General features: G+C 34.7%; 1 protein-coding gene across 5 annotated transcripts in view; it reads right to left on the bottom strand.

The window, feature by feature from the left end:
- LOC140158918 (band 4.1-like protein 4) overlaps positions 1 to 17,397 on the bottom strand; it is a 90,132-nt gene that overhangs the window by 41,519 nt on the left and 31,216 nt on the right. For all 5 annotated transcript variants that reach the window (XM_072182189.1, XM_072182188.1, XM_072182190.1 and 2 more), the window contains exon 5: positions 4,585 to 4,705. In XM_072182189.1, coding sequence (XP_072038290.1) covers positions 4,585 to 4,705 — 121 coding nt within the window. The remainder of the gene's footprint in view (positions 1 to 4,584; positions 4,706 to 17,397) is intronic.

Raw genomic sequence — 17,397 nt, forward strand, 5'->3', positions numbered from 1 at the left:
AGTGATACAATTTACATTCTTTTCATTATTCTACTTCTTCATTGTCTAGTGTTTTGGAAAAAGTTTGGATCTCCCATGGAAGATCAAAGAATTGTCTCGCGGCAGGGAATGCTTGGTCTGGACATTAATGTGTAATTGTAGTGTTGATACATGTAGGATCAAACAAATGATCTAACACTTTGATTTGAATTTGAACAGTCTCATTTTATTAATACATCCTTTGATGGTAGCTCCAAGAGCTCCAAGAGCAAGAAATTTTGCTCCCCCAAAGGAATATGTAGCAAAATTGTAGCAAATTTATCTTCCTGGGAAATTAAACACTCTAAACTCTGTACTATCCAATACCTGGCGTTCTGTTAGTGTTACCCTATCACAGACTTTTCCAAGAAATTTGGACCCAGCGTTTAAACCAAAGGCATATAGTCAAAATTGTCTCCCACATTTTTAAGCACATTGTTAAAGTTTTTATAACTTTTCCCAAGATTTTTGGCAAATCTCAAACATTTTGGTTACAGTTAAGCAAAATTGAAATTTGGGCTATTATTTAGGCAAAATTGGGCAATTTTTCTAAAAAACAATTAAGGAGAATTTTGAAAATTATATACTAAAATTGGTGAAGTCAGAGACACATCTGACAAAAGCTTGACCACTAGCACAGGGACTGGCTGCACCAGTACTGATGTGATATAGAAATACTTGATAGTTTGGAAAAAAACTTATCATAAACAAAAGACCTAACCCTAATTATGCTAAATTATGCTTTTTGTTTTACATCATCTTTGGTCCATTTTGTAAGCTGTATTCCCAGGCTTTAGTAAAGCTTTACTTGCTTTGGGAATAAGATACTTCGACATGATCTATAAAATAGTTTGATCATATCAACTTTTGCAAAAATGTTCAAGTTTCATCATCTTCTTGTCATGTTTTGAAGATCCCATGCAGTCTTTTCTACAAGTCCAAATCTCCTAGCATGCATACTTCACCCACCTGCTGAAGATAACAAATCAGATAAAAATATGGCCTAGCTATAATCATCATTTGGACAAAGCTGTTTCTTTCTGTGTTTTCTTTCTTTCTTCACTATTTTTTTTCAATAAAAAAATATGGTACAATGAACAAAATAATGACCATTCCTAGCTTTAGGCACTCACACAAATGAATATATAATGTACATGAATGGACTATTTACCTAAGTTAGTAACCCATGTATTAAATCCTATTAGTTTATTTAGAGCCACAAAGAGCATCATATTCTTTTCAGAAATCAAAGCTACAGTCATCATAAAGTAGGGATATTGAATTATTTTGGATAATGATAGGATTGTCAACTGCAAAATGTACAAAATGTGCATCTCACTGCAGTTATCATGGTTATGGACTGGTAGTCATGCATGACTCAACCCACCTGGGTGTCTACACAGGCTATACAGTAGCTTTATTTAAAAAAGAATACCTGCAAATCTGTGCACTCTGCCGATTTGATGACCATGATGATGATGTGAGTCACTAACCCAGTTCCATCACTCTCCAAACTATCCAATACACATGCTTATGGAAAACTTCGCAAATAAATTACAATTTCATCATCATCATCAGTCGGCTGCGGAGCAGGCGACTACAAGCTTTCTCCAACTAATGCGATCTTGGGCAAGCGAAACAATTTTGTTTGGCTGCAGCATCCCTTCAGTATCTCCCAGGAGGTGCTGGACATACTGTAAGTACAGTGTGCTTGTGCGGCCGTCCGGTTTCCTCTTCCCATGTGGTGGAATATAAAGCGCATATTCTTTCACAGGCTCGCCATCTTCAAGACGCAGTATATGGCCGAGAAATTTGAGTTGATGAATCTTGACTCTGGCAACCAGTGGAGTGGTGTTGGTCAGGTTGTAGATGGTTTCGTTTGGAATCCGATCCACACGCTTGATGTTTAACATGACTCTGTAGCAAGATGTTGCAAATGCATTGATCTTGTTTTCCATGTCCTTGGTAATTACCCATGACTCGCACCCGTACAGAAAGACAGTAACACGTTGTCTGAAACAGCTTGATTTTTGTTTCGATTGGCAGGGACGGGCTTCTCCAAAGGCGTTCCAGTTTCCAGAAAGCTGCCCAGGCTAGTGCTTTTCTTCTTTTTAGGTCTCCAACACTAGAGCCCATCTTGGAACCCAAATACCTGAAGTCTGTGACATGGTTGATGGTACTACCATAGACTTCAAGTGCTGGTTAGGCGTTACAGTTTGCAGTCATATATTCTGTCTTACAATTTTAATTACAATTTAAACAATCAATTTAGCAAATTTATTTATTTTTGACTTTTTTGCAGGTACTTTTTTGAGTAACATATTCATGAAAATGCTGAAAAGGTTGTTCATTGGTCAGAAAGCATTGTAATTCAACAATCTTGGTTGTGACTTTTTTTCCAGGGAATATTGGTATACATTGTTCATCAATTTTTAATATACTCCATACAGTATTTAATTGTGCTTTGTGTTTCGTTTATAAGATTAAAGGGGCATTTTAAATGTTTATGATCCAACAAGTAAGGGGGCCCTTTCAGCTAATAAAACATTTAATTTTGGGAAAAACAGAAATGATTTTTCCACACACAAAATGTGAAAAGGGAGTATTTGCAATTCATCTCCCTGTGCATGTGTATCCGATAGTTTGTACAGTGATGATGGGACTAAGATTCACTAACTTTCTGAGGGCATACACTGATATGTCTCAATGAACTGTCTATGGGTCTATCCACTAGACCCAAGGTCCGCTAGTCTTAAGGTCGGCTAGTCCTAAGGTCAAACAATCTAAGGTTCACTAATCCTAAGGGTTGCCAGTCTGAAAGTTTGCTAGTACCCTAACCCTAACTTTCGGACTAGTGAAAACCTTGTTTTCGCACTAATGGACATTAGGACTAGCTGTCAATCCCCATTCATGAGTCTATGATGAGTAGGGACTAGGGACCTTTGTAACTGAATTACACTCTCTCCATGATTAGACCATAAAAATATTAGGTATTTCAGCTGTGTAAAAACATTTTCATCTACATACTCATCTATAGGTGTTAAACTTGCTCATGAGTGGGTTCAATATCCTATTTTGGGAATTGTGGCAGAAAACCATGAATTTAAAGTAAAAGAAGTTGCCAGCTCATTAGGCCTATATAAGCAGAATTAGGTCAGTGTTGTACCAGCATCATATGTAAAAGAAAAGAAACTCAGTTGCTTTTGTTGCAGTGGATGGTCATGCTTGACTGTATTTATGGATAAACTAATATTTTAACAGGTCCACTTCACCTTCCCCAATACATCTATTCATATGATCCCAAACATTTGTAGCTTCAATACTTTATAACAATACTTTAATAATTATTCAATGAAATGTATCACCAGCGAATCATGTGGCCATATCACACATGTCATTCAAGAAACACAGGACCCCACTATTATAGGATCTATCTCACCTGTGAGGCCACAGTTCTTTAACCCCAATATATTAGTACATACATAGAATGACCTTTGAATGTGTTGGGGACAAAAACTCATACCCACAACCTGAGTTTAACATTTTGAGATGTGATAGTTATGAAAGTCAACAAACTTTGCCATATTTGGAAAAGGTGAGGCTATTTTGGCACATAGTAACAAATTACTAACTCGAAATGCTTGCATTGTAAAGATTTTCTGTGACGCTCTACACAACAGCTGTCAATTTGTTGTCTTTTATCTTTCCTAAGTGGTCTTGCACTTTGTGGCGGAATAATGACAAAGAAATGGTTTAACGTTAAACACGATTCCTGATAGATAGCATCTTTTTGAAGTCAACAAATCATTGCAGTTATGATTTATGATCCCTTTTTTCGGTTCAAATAACAAGTTTATTTTAAGAAGAAATCTTTCTGTGGTGACAGGTGGACAAGATGTGGTCTAATTATATTGTAATCAAAGTGTTTCATTTATCATTTTGTTATAGAAAAATATGTAAATTAAATCAATCTCCAAACAAGCTCTTTAAAAATCAGCTAAAGATAGCATCAGTGATGTGGCTTCCATAAAGCTGCATTTTAAAACTGCTTCCGCGGTGACTATTGTTTCCTTGATTTGATTTTAAGTGTGAGGCCCAGCCGTACGCAGGAAGTCCACAAAGGTCCACTTCTTGATATTTCTTTAAATTTTCAAAAACAAAATGGTCTATATGTAAGAAAATTTTTTTAGAAAGCCCACCTTTTGGAATCCTGTACCCTTCCCCCCAAATAAATTCTGCGTGCACAGGTCTGAGTGCGAGTGTTTGCAACCTATGTGCAATCCAATGTGCTGATACTTGTATGATTTGGGCCCTCGCCGTAATTATGATGGCGGTGCACTGGTTCCCAAGCATAATAATAATTCAATATCACATATTTCCCACAGCGTAATGTATGGGCTATACAAATGTCCGAACTCTTCCACTCACTCACATACTCAAAATGCTTTTTTTTTAGACTCAACATTCCAAACTTGGCAACGATTATTCTGTTCTCATCATCGTTACATTATATCAGAAAAATTGCAGATTTTCCAAAATTTGTGACACATTTGTAGTTCTACTAACCTCAAACTTTTGTGTATGTCTGAAACTTGCGATTCCAAATCTTCAGTTTGGTTGGGAACAAAGCGAAATTCTGATATGTAACCTGATGAATGCTGAGCTGCATCATAATCACCCATTTCAGCTGAAAGAAAATAAGAAAAGATAGGAAAATTAAAATAATGGTCTTCCTCGTTTTACTCTTGGTTACAATATCCAAGAGTGATTTCACTCGGGTTTTTACCTGTGGATGGGGTCCACTCTCATAAAAGGTAGCATAGGTATGTGCAGCGCTTACACGATCCTTTTGAAGCTCTCTGGAAGTTCCGAAGATCCCAAATTGGAGATCATGCTTCAGAATTTGACCCAATTTTAGTTAACTAGCCGCTTTCAGTTCAGAAGCCTCTATTTTGCCTGAAAATCACTCCTCAAAATACCAATTTACCACTTCGAAACAAGATCAAGGAACAAACCAAAATAACTTTAAAAAGTAGATGTTACCAATTACCATTTTTATATATTTTTACCTACTTTGCTAACATTTGTGGTACGCAATATAGCACCTCAAAACTAGATTTTGTGCACTACGTAAGCTGACAGGCTGTTAACTAGTTTCATAATCAATGGAGAATGAAACCATGCAATAATTATCATTAAACAGGTAATTAATATACAAATTAAATTCATTGCAAATTATGTAATCATCAGTAATAGTGCATTTCATTATACAAGATGGTTTGAGTTTCAATAAGTAAGTTATTTGATCATGAAACTTGGTTGGTTGAGTTAAAGAGAACTTAGTCATACTTGTGCTATCTACAGTAGATAGCAAATAACTATTGATCAATAACACAACAGTGATGATACTACATCATTCATTATCATTTCAATTTCTTAAATTCCAGGATAATGTTTTAGATCTCTGAGCGTATATGCATTTTCCATATCTAGTAATTTCACACCAACTGTATTGAAGTTATGTAGTAAATGTGTACACAACATGTTTCTCAAAAATACAGACTGGACTTCAGGGATCAAAATCCTCTTTAAACCTGACCCTAACCAACCAGTGGCAGAGATAATTTTTCTCTTCAACCATACATGTTTGGCCTAGGGGAGGACGGTACACAACAAATGACCATACAGGGATGTGCTGCAAATAGGGGTCCCATTTTGGGGCCTCTGGTATAACAATGGTCTTCGTTTTGGTCATTATACCCCTTGGACTAAAAATAATTATTAATTTTAAAAAACTAGATAGAAATATCCAGGAATCATTTTTTTTACTAACTTAGAGAAATTTGCACCATAAAAATGGTTAAAAAATCTTAATTTTCAAAAAAGTCATAAAAAAGCCTGATTTTTGCCCAAATTTCAAATGTTTTGGGCGATTTTGGTCAATATAAAAAAAAAATGATTCCCAGATATTTTTATCTAGTTTTTAAAAATTAATAAAAAAAAATTTGGCCCAATTATTTTTTTTGTTACGTTGACCAAAAACTAATGTTTTGGGGGGGAATTTTTCAAAAATGAGTATTTTGGCCCAAATTTTACCTCACAGATGAATTTATCAAGTCTTTACCATTCTTAAAACTTATTTATACTTTAGACCATCAATTTAGCAGTTATGAGGCCCGAAAGTTTCCTTAAATGTGTCCAAATATCTGAGCCTCAAGGTATAAAACTGGGTCAAATTTTCTGGAAAATTGGTACAAATATGGGTCGACTTTTATATTCTTGAAGGCACATCCCTAACCTAACTAAACTGTGGGCCTAACAGCACAATAGTTTCTAACCCAGATGTACAGCTTGATTGGGATTTAATTGCTACCATGGCACCAATGCAGTGTCATCCAATTAGATAAGAGCTGTTCAAATTACCCTTGACATCAAGAAAAATATTTTACCAAAATACGGAAAATAAAATTAGCTAATTAAACTTCTTTTTAATTCTTTAAAACCAGTGTTGAATTCAAGGGCATGCTCTGTGTCCTGTCACTGAGTCGGTAGGCTTTACTCTTACAAGAGCTTCAATAGAATATTATTTTACTTGTTTTACAGACAATGAAAATTATTTCAAATCTTAATATTATTTTTTAACCACATATTAATGGAAAATAAACATATGGGACCCTTCCTGATGATGTGCAACCACTGTAGCAAACTAACAATTAAAAAGTACTTCAACCTAATTACAATGTCCTCACTTTTGCCAATGATTTGTTTCAATTTTGCAGAAGGTTTTGTACACTGCCCGTGCCCATGCATTGCAATTGCTACACTTAAAGCAATATTGTAACATTTCCATCAGAAATAGATCATTTGTGATATGATCAAGGGGAATGAGTCACATGTCGACCCTGGTTGAAAATTGAGTTTTACATGTTTCTAAAGACTAAAAACCCCATGTTGATACAACTTTTCTTTGCAAAGTTATGTCAATTTATTAATCGCTGAAAACAACAGAAAACAAAAGATTTTAACACTTTCTTTGCCAATATCTCAAAATCAATTTTAGTGACATCCGACTCATTTCCCTTGATAGCGTCACATTTGTATATATCTTTTCCACAAAATGTTAGTTTTCACTTATCAGATATGTCTCCTTTTAATTTTGAGCTGAATAAATTTTATTTTAATATTCACTGAGAGTAAATACATGATTGGAGATTTGGAGAAAATGTATGGCATCAAAACATTTACTGTTGGTGGAATGCAAATGATTGTCCTAACATTTCACAAAGAATTTAGAAATGCAAGCAATTAGGATGAGAATTAACCTGTTAACAACCCATGGTTAACAATACCATAGTGAAAAGTACATGACATCATTATACATCATCATCAAATTATATCACTGTGTGTCATTAAATGCTATCCATACATCACTGCTTTTCCATTTTGTTAAATTACCAAAATAATTTGCAGCATACTCTCTACTGTCTATGCATACTCTCACTTATTCATGTTCAAATTATGATTAATTAAATCTGGTGAACCAGAAACATAAATAATACAAATTATATAATTACAGAAATAGTATTTGCAACATGTATCATCTTTACATTACACAAAACTATTGTTAAACATTACGTTGCTGGGCGGAAAAAACCTCAAAAGTGCATTTTCACAAATGGCAAATAGATAAATGTGATGTATCATCCAATTTAAAAGTGTTGTCATATCACGTTCAAACTGTCCAAAGATAGTGGCTTTCATCTTCTATAATAAATTAAGAAACTGGCAAATTGGTGAGGCTAGAAAAACTTTTACGGTTTATATTATTTTGGAAAACAGACTTATGCGAAGAACAAGGCCGTGCGCACTTCAATAAAATGTTGAATTTTGCTTTTGTTTACGTTAAGGGGGTCTAATTAAGTTAATTAGTTTCAAAAGCACTGAAAGGGCCTTTCGGCCTAATTCACCACTAACTATTCACCCATTGGGTTGCTGTTTAACATGAAAACCCGCAGATCATTTGTCTGGTCTGATATTGGGTCACTCATACCATCACACAGGAGAAGCAATTAACATGTATTGTTTATTCAACTAATTAGTCAACATTAGATGTATCACTGTATCAGTATTCAAAGGATGAAGCATTTGGATTTTCATTGTTCTGAGACTGCACTTCAAATTGTGCTGCATCAGGTGAAATTGCACCACAACTTTCAAAATGGGTTGCACCCCAATGTAAAAAAATTAACTCAAACATTGAAATTGCACCTGACCTTCTCAATTGTAATTCTAAATGACAATATCCTCTCACCTCACTAATTACATTCAATTAAACATTAAAAAAAATTATATAAAATATCAGTAGGTCTGACCGCGAAAGATGGTGATCGCGAAAGACAGGTGATTGCTAGTTAGTTTAATTTGCTTATGTCCCCTGAAAAAATACCTTAAAAGGTGACAATTTGTTACTGTTCTCTAAAATTTGGCTATTACGCACACAGGTTTTTCCTGTCCAGTGACAAAACTATAAAGATTCTTTGAGGACAGGTTGTATTGTGTTATGACAGAACCTTGGCACGTATTCTTCAAGTTGAAGATCAAGTAGGAATGGTGAAAATTTAATAGTATTTAGCTATCTCTCAAGGTTGTCCAACTACTAATAGTTTCTACTAATCAAAACTAATTTCACTAAGTGATTTGCATCATTAATCACGATATTATCAACGGGTATACTGGTAGATGCCCTCCGTTAATTGTATGCTACACTTTTTAATTGTACACCACGCTTTGCTAGGACAATAGCACTATTAACCACAAAACTGATTCTTGCAGCACAGACTATAGAAAACTGGGATAGATAGTAACGTGTCTGTTAGCTGTGCAACACTTGAGTGGTGATCTAAAGAGCTATACGTTCCGGAAATCAAGCCAAGCAAAACATGAACTTGGTATTCTTCAAGAATTGATGATCTTTTTAAAAGTATGACCTAATGACAACATTTTGGTATTCCATGGATATGTGAATAAGGTAAAAAAAAAAAGGATTGTCTCAAAGCTTGCTGCGTGCCCGGGGTACTCAGTACAAATGACCATACGGGGGCGTGCATAAACATGGGTAGCATTTTCAGCCTTCTGGTATATCAATGACCCTTTTTCAAAGCCTATTTTGGTATATGAATGGGTCCTTCGGAAAACAGCCCAATTTTTCCTTAATCTAGCCAAAATTTTCCAAAACATTTTGGGAAAATTTGTAAAAACTAAGACAATTTTGGGTAAATTCGGCCGAAAATTCTGACTTTTGGTATATCAATGGGTCAAAATTTCTTGAAAAATTGGTATATTTATGGGTCTACTTCCAAAATCTCAGCGGCACGTCCCTACAAAAACCAAATTTGAGTACCCCCCCGGGCTGCGTGCGCATTTGTAAAATCGTGAGATTTGAAAAAAAAGAAATGCAGAAAATTTGAAATAAAAACATTTTTTGTAGTTTTTTCTGGAAACATTCGGCGAAAATCAGACTTTTTCTCTCAAAATACCATAAAAATACGAAGTCAGGAATAACAAAAAAAAATTTTAAATCGCATTTCGCATTTGTTTTCAAACCACTCGTGAGCTTTGAGACAAACACTTTTTTTTTTGCCTAATGTAGCAATATGTGTGTTTATTCAAGTTTCCAGACTGTATTCAAATTTTGTTTTGCTATCAATCCCACACTACACATGTGACATTTATTCAATTTATTATCATACAGTTATTTTAATGTTTATTATCAAAACCCTGAATTAAATTGGGCATAATAGCAGATAATGAACAACAGAGGTGCATTTACAAGAAGATTCATTTCACCAAATGAAGAGAAAACAGTATCATTAAAAACATTATCTGTATACGAAGAAAACAGTTTATTCATTATGATCAACGAATGGTATAATCTTGAAAATTACACCACTACTTTCTGCAATAGTGTGGAACAGCTTTATGTTGATGCTTATTGTGAGTTCTGATGTCTTCAAAAGATGTTAGCAATCCATGACAAGGAACAACATGCCCCTACATGCATGCTCATTTGGTGACCCATGATGCAAGACCTCCCGTGTTGTAGCAGTTTGAAGAAGCAACTTTATATCATCTATGTTGTGAGGATATTATCAAAATCTGAATTTGATTGAAGTCTAACAAATAATTTGTCTATTTCAGGGTCTTGAATTGCCAAATTGATGTGTTATTGTTGAATTCAGGTATCACCTAGCACTACTTTCAAGCTCTGTTGCTAATAATAGTATACTATCCACAGAGGATGCCTCGGCTGCTCACTATTAAGTCTCTGAGGGCCAGATTGCGGCTAGTCTCACCCTAACCAGCACCCTAAACCTAACATTAATCTAACTCTCAAACGCAAACTTATTCTAAAATGCTAACAGAAGAATGTACCCTGAATTTAAAATTTGAAAACATCCCTACCCCAGTTCCAATTAGATAAATAACACCATTTCATGTATGTTGCAGATCATACATTCTCCTCTGCACCATGCAACATACATTGTACAGCAAGAAGTGATTTTGGTTCCTATGCGGGTCACTATGCTATACTCTTTCTCATAGTTTAATTAGTTATCATAATTTCCTCCAGCAAATTCCTAAAACTTCACATCCTAATATTCAGTGTCACAATAAATGAATTCAAGTTGCATTACATGCACAACATGGTCGGGCACTAGCCTGTGTTTGGAAGTCCAGGACCACCACTTTTGAGCACTTGGGCCATTACATTGTAACTTCTCATTGAAAGTGGATCAGATGTTCAGATCTGCTGCAGTCCTCGGATGTGATGGACAAAATATAAGTTATGTCAACTTGTCAAGCGAAAATTATTATTTAATGTAACTTTCATGTTTATAGAAAAAAGTGTTACCAGACTCCTTCTTGAGCCCCAAGGTTTAAGAGGCTAGTGCTACCCCCTGTGAAATATATTCTACAAGTAGCTGTAAAAAAGAAAGCTGGTAAACTGTAGTCCAATGCAGTATCAAAATATTTGAAGAAGAATTCAGATGCAAAACCTGAAACCTGCAAAAACGTTCTCTATTTCAGATATAGGCAAATATAACGTATCAAATATACAGAGAACATAATAAGAAAATAATTATGTACTGTTTTAGATCATAAGGCATGTTTCTATTGGGACCATTTACCGGTAAAGAGACGGTAAGGGATTAATTCTGCTCAATAGAAACCGACCTTCCCGCTATTTACCGGCGAATAGCGACAAGAGTTTACCGGTAACATTTTCCTTCTTGAGGAAGGAAAATAGCGGGGAGGCTTACCGGCGAACGTCAATAAAAACTCACCCCGTTCCGATAGAATGCGCATACAGGGAAGAAAACGGAAATTGAGTTGTTGATCGTGAAATTCACCTCTGCACTGTCAAGAGCTTGTTTAGTTTTACCGTTCCGTTTGAAAAAATTCATAGGCCTAATCACATACAAATACTGGTGTGAATGGCGTAATGCGATACAAGAATGAATGACGACACTTTATATAGAAAAAAAACATTTTTTTTAAATTTATGTCTTCTTTTCTTGAGTTTACTACCTCATTTTTAGCCAAACATTTACAAAAATACTACAATACTAAAATCCATAAAGCTTTGCAATTGACCCAAGGATTGACCCCAGTACACGACCTTTCGCCGGCAAACTTTTGAGGCTGTCAATCGATGCTGTTCGTCGAGTATTTACCGGTAAACAAACACAATGGAAACTGACAGTTATCCGTCTTTCGCCGCTATTTGAGGGTGAACAGTTTTACCGGTAAAATGCAGGGGACTCAATAGAAACATGCTAATAGTTTCAAAAATATAGGCCTACATTGGATTTTTTTAAATAAGGTGTCAATTAAAAGCTAGCATTATCATAGCAGATGTTGATGGCCTTAACGCAAAAAGTTTGAAAATGGTGTTTATTGACTTTTGCATGAAATCATTTGTATAAAGATCCTCACATTATAATTGTGTCAGATCTATTTGACCGTCAAAATAATTGGTCCTGGCCTGCATAACTGATCAGTGACCAGTCACCAAAATAATATTTGATGCAGTGGACTGTATTAAGAGAGTTTATCCGATAGACTCAGATGGTAGGTGGAAGATGGGGGTCAGCAAATTTTGTTCATATTTTGTCAATCAAACATGTGTCCATGAGTATTAACAGTGGAGGTATTAAAAAATTTTGAGGACCCCCCACTGGGAGATACTGGACCCCCCTCAAAATGAACCCCTGGGATTGTCTTCTCAGACACAAAAACTTTCGACTAGAGCCACGTAATAACACCAATTTGCAGACAATTTATTTATACTTCACAGTAATTATGCTCATTTTGTCTCGACAGAGCAATTACAAATTCTTTAGAAAAAGTTTGGATTGTTCCATTTTCAGAGAGGGGTGTAATGGCCTTTTCAGCAATTTTATAAATGTTAAAAATCCCAATTTTGAAGCCAAGTTTACAAGATGATTGTGAGAGTTCCCCAATATTTTTGTAAAAGTTATTGATATGTTGGATAAAGTAAATATAGGCCAAACAATTGAGCAAATAAAAATCATGGAGACTTTTTCTGTTTTAAAATGAGCACATCTTATTTTATGCCCTTTTTCAGAAAATGCAACCACGATATTTCTAAGCTATAAACTCATGTTCGGTGATTTTCCATGTTTGAAAAGAAATTGGATAAAAAGTGAGCATATTAGAAGTAAACAACATCAACAATACTGTTGCCTAATAAGTTTGGGGCCTAAATTTTGCTGTAGAAATGCTTAAAAAGGACTATTCCATTATTTGTTGGGTGTCAATACCCGTGTTAGTACTAAAATTCCCTTTGTTTTGATTTAAAATTGCATCATGCTTATATGCATCCTCAAATGAATATTATCTCTTTCTTCCAAGGTAGATATAGCCTACAATTATTTTCTATCACATGTAGTGAACAACAAAGACAATAGTAATATTGGAATGATACATTCATCAAGTAGGGGTGTTATTATGATTAACATAAAAATGCTTATCTATCTATGATTTTTAATTTTTGAAATACCAATCATGCTGTTGACATTCAATTGATTTTGGGATTTGTATTGAGGTTCCTATGAGTGCTCTCTCTCTCTTCTTCCTCCTCCTCTCTCTCTCCCCTCCTCTCTCTCTCCATCATATTGCATAAAAATCAACATTTTTAAGTGGCATTTTCTACCATGCGTGGCAATATTTTTCAATTTTTACATCCTCTCTAGTTGTATTAAATAAAGAATACATTTTCATTTAAGGGCTCGGATTTTTCCCAAAAAGACCTAACCTGCTTTGGTGTTTTGGGAAAAAAAATCTATATCAGATTAAGGTCAAAATTTTCAATTGATTGTCGGCCTTAAGGTGGTACTACACCCTTCTCCAATTTTGTGCCTATTTTTGCATTTTTATCATAAATTATAGCGCATTGGTGACAAGTAAGATATGTATATTATAGGGGCAAGGAGTACTAACTACTGCACTGAAAACAGTTGTGGAGTTACAGTCAAAAATGAGGGAAACCAATATTTGATCAATAAATCAATAACTACTTATCTTGAGTCACTGAAATTCCAGTGTAGTAACTGGATTCCTTGCCCCTATAATATACATAACTTTTGTTACCAGTGTTTTATTAGTTTTTGAGAAAAATGCAAAAATAGTCACAAATTTATCAAGAGGTGTAGTCCCACCTTAAGTACATATCATCATATTTATACACTTTACTTTGAGGACTGTTAAATTTTAAAAAAATGTATAAATTTTTATAAAATGTGTATTATATCGCGAATTTAATATATATATTTTACATTATTTAATATTCATATATGTTCTAAGGTCCCAAAAAATAATTAAAAACATCCCTATATCCGAGCCCTTAAGCTTTAATTTCATGGCTATCTTTACAGAATCAGATTTTTTATTGAAACTGTTGAAAAGTGACGCTAACTATTTTGATACCAAAACTATTATCAAAACTGGCTCCGTTCGCAGTAATTCGGAGAGGTCTACCTTTCTTGTATTAAATAATTTCATATCCATTTGAGTGATTAATAAAATAGCATGTTTTATTTACCGACATTTGCTCAATTCACTGGGGAATTAAAAATTAGTATAAATGGCTGTTGCCATGGAAACTGTCTTCTCTTTGAATTCTCCTAATATATGTAGCCTAAAATTAAAGAATCCATGTATATCATTATCAATAACATAAAGTGTAATAATTTACAAACGTTTGTAATGCAAGTAATATGAAAATGGGTCAATTTTTGGCCAAAATTCCCCAAATTACTTATGAATTTCAAGAGGTCATAGGTCACAGAAAAATATTGTTGCTGTCATCTGGAATAAGGAGGCAACAAAAGATGGCATAGTGGGGTTTATCTTGATGATTATGGGGATGGAACCTTCCGAGTGGATCGAGCAGTAGATTATGCCTGCGCCTGTAGCAGTTTCCAGTTTCCGTGGCAACAGCCATTTATATCCAAAGGGCAATTTTTTGGAAAATTTTAAAAGAAAATTTACCAAATGTTACGGGGAAATTAAGCTTAAAATGACTGAATGAGTATAAATGGTTGTTGCCCTGGAAACGGCCTTCTCTTTATTATTTTTGTAATAGCTGACACTGTATATCAAAAATATAGAATAAACCAAAATATAAAATGTAAAAAGAGAGCAAACAATTTATCTACATGTTTCATTTTTAACAGTATGTTATTTTTCTATTTCATCATTAATATCAATATTGTTATGTAATTTTTAAACTGTTGTCTAGCTTTTTTCTATAATATGAGGTTTACGGGCATGGTTCAAAGTGTAGAGTAAAAAAGGGTAAATTTGGTCAAAATGGATTTTTGCTCGGTAGGCCCACCCTTTTTGTGGACCCCAGACCATTTTTTTCATTTCATGTTGAGATAGGCCTAAGTCAAATAAGACATGACCAATTAAAGCCCACTACTAGTATTATGATTTACCCCCCAAGGTTAATAGGATTTTGTACTTTTGTGTCATGGGCCCTTTGTAGGCCTAGTTCCTATACCCAAAGTGCTGATACAGTCCAACCTCTCTTATCCGGCCATGATGGGACCAATTGTCCGGATAAGTGAAAAATCCGGATAAGTGAATTACATGTAATTCTGCAAGTACTGAAATGGTGACAACAAAAGATTGTTTTAAACATGCTGTAATGACAATAAAAGATGGCTTTAGAGTGCTTTTTACAACATAGATGTCATTCTAAGCATTCAGAGCATAGAATTACCTGTGGTAAATCATCAAAAACATATTTCCCTGTGAAAATTTCACATCCGGATAACAGAGAGATCCATATAAAAGAGGTCCGGATAAGAGAGGTTGGACTGTACATGTAAAATGATTAAAAGTCAGAATAGGAGCTTGTGATCATCATAATAATCGTGATAACGCTAAAATATAGGCCTATATGTTCATGGAGCATTATTTACTGGTGATTTTACCAATATGCTGTAAAAAAAGAAGCACCCATGTACTTGGTTTGTATTCTTAATGTGGTGCTCAACTCATCAAAGCAATAACTGACTCAAGATAACTGACTCGAGATAAAGGACTGATCAACAGTGAAAAGATCATACGTTTGATGTTTGTGTAATATACAGCATCATTATACCAATGCCATACCGGTTTATGGGGAAAATATATGTTTGTGTTTTCTGAAAAGTAAAGAAGTCTCCATAATTTTTATTGCATGATATAAATAACCTATGTACAGAGCTTCTCTCCTGTAATGAACAATATGAAAAAATTGGGGAACTCTTACAATGACGTCACAAAGTAGAGGGATATTTCACTTATTTTTTCAAAAGTTGTAAAATGTGAAATATGGCCCTCCCCTGTAAATAAATGGAATATCCCAATATAAATATTTGTTGTTTTATACTTTTTTAAGAAAACGAAGGATGAAAGATTTGGTGTACAAAATTTACTTTCATAAATGCTCGTCTTAGGTGCAAAAATATTGTTCAAAATGGTATAAAACCGCATTTTACAAGTCAGGGAAATGCTTGCGTTTGGGAGTTCATGGATCATTATTTACTGGCGATTTTACCAATGTGCTGTAAAAGAGAAGCACCCAGTTACTTGTTTTGTATTCTTAAATGTGGTGATCACCTCTTCAAAGCAATAACTGACTATTGACTCAAGGTAAGGGACTGATACAGTGAAAAGATCATACATTTGATGTTGGTGTAATATACAGCATCATTATACCAATGCCATATATTGGGGAAATACATGTTTGTGTTTTCTGAAAAGTAAAGAAGTCTCCATGATTTTTATTGCATCATATGAATAACCTATGTACAGAGCTTCTCTCCTGTAATGAACAATTTGAAAAAGATTGGGGAACTCTTACAATGACGTCACAAAGTAGAGGGATATTTCAGTTTTTTTCAAAACTTGTAAAATGTGAAATATGGGCCCCCTCCCCTGTAAATAAATGGAACATCCCAATATAAATATTTATTGTTTTATATTTTTTCAAGAAGATGAAGGATGAAAGATTTCGTGCACAAAAAATTTAATTTCATTAATGGTCGTCTTAGGCGCCAAAATATTGCTCAAAAATGGTATAAAACGGTATTTTACAAGTTAGGGAAATGTGTGTTAGGGGCATATTTTAGGGGGTCCCATATTTCCTAGGAGGGGTATACCAGATTTTTAAACCTGATTACTGTGAACACTTATCCAAACTTACTAAATTGCCAAAGTATGGTTGAAATTTGCTGACCCCCATCTTCCGCCCTTTTCCCATTTCATCGGTATTTCTCAGAAAATCTCTCTTAATTGATCTAGTGAACACGAAAACTATTTTACTTTATTAGAGTTATACGTGTAGTAAATTACAGGTTCAAATTTATCACCTGAATTTCATTTTTTCCACTTCAACGAGTTAAAGTTGCCATATCTTCTTGATGTGGCAAATTACAGATCCAACTTTTCATACAAGATACAACTATTAATGATTAGTTCACTTAGTCTTTGTTAAAGACTTCTCATGATCGATGAAGGAGATGAGCTGTGAGGCTGCTGGCTGCAACATGAAGCTGCAAAGCATTGAGTCATGACTCGTGAATGATGGGGAACAAGAGAACGGAGGGCTATGTTGCGAAAGAGCGGTGAAGCTGTGACATCGAGTCGCTCTGGTTTCTGTGAGCATGTGGCACCCAGTAGTTTCTCTCCTATCACAAGGATCCACAACAAGTTCTTTAACCCCAATACATTCATTGAATGACCTTTGAAAATTTGGGTACAAAAACTCATACTCCACAACTTGAGGTCAAATTTTGCACTATG

The sequence above is a fragment of the Amphiura filiformis genome, chromosome 8, assembly GCF_039555335.1.
Source record: "Amphiura filiformis chromosome 8, Afil_fr2py, whole genome shotgun sequence".
NCBI lineage: Eukaryota > Metazoa > Echinodermata > Ophiuroidea > Amphilepidida > Amphiuridae > Amphiura > Amphiura filiformis.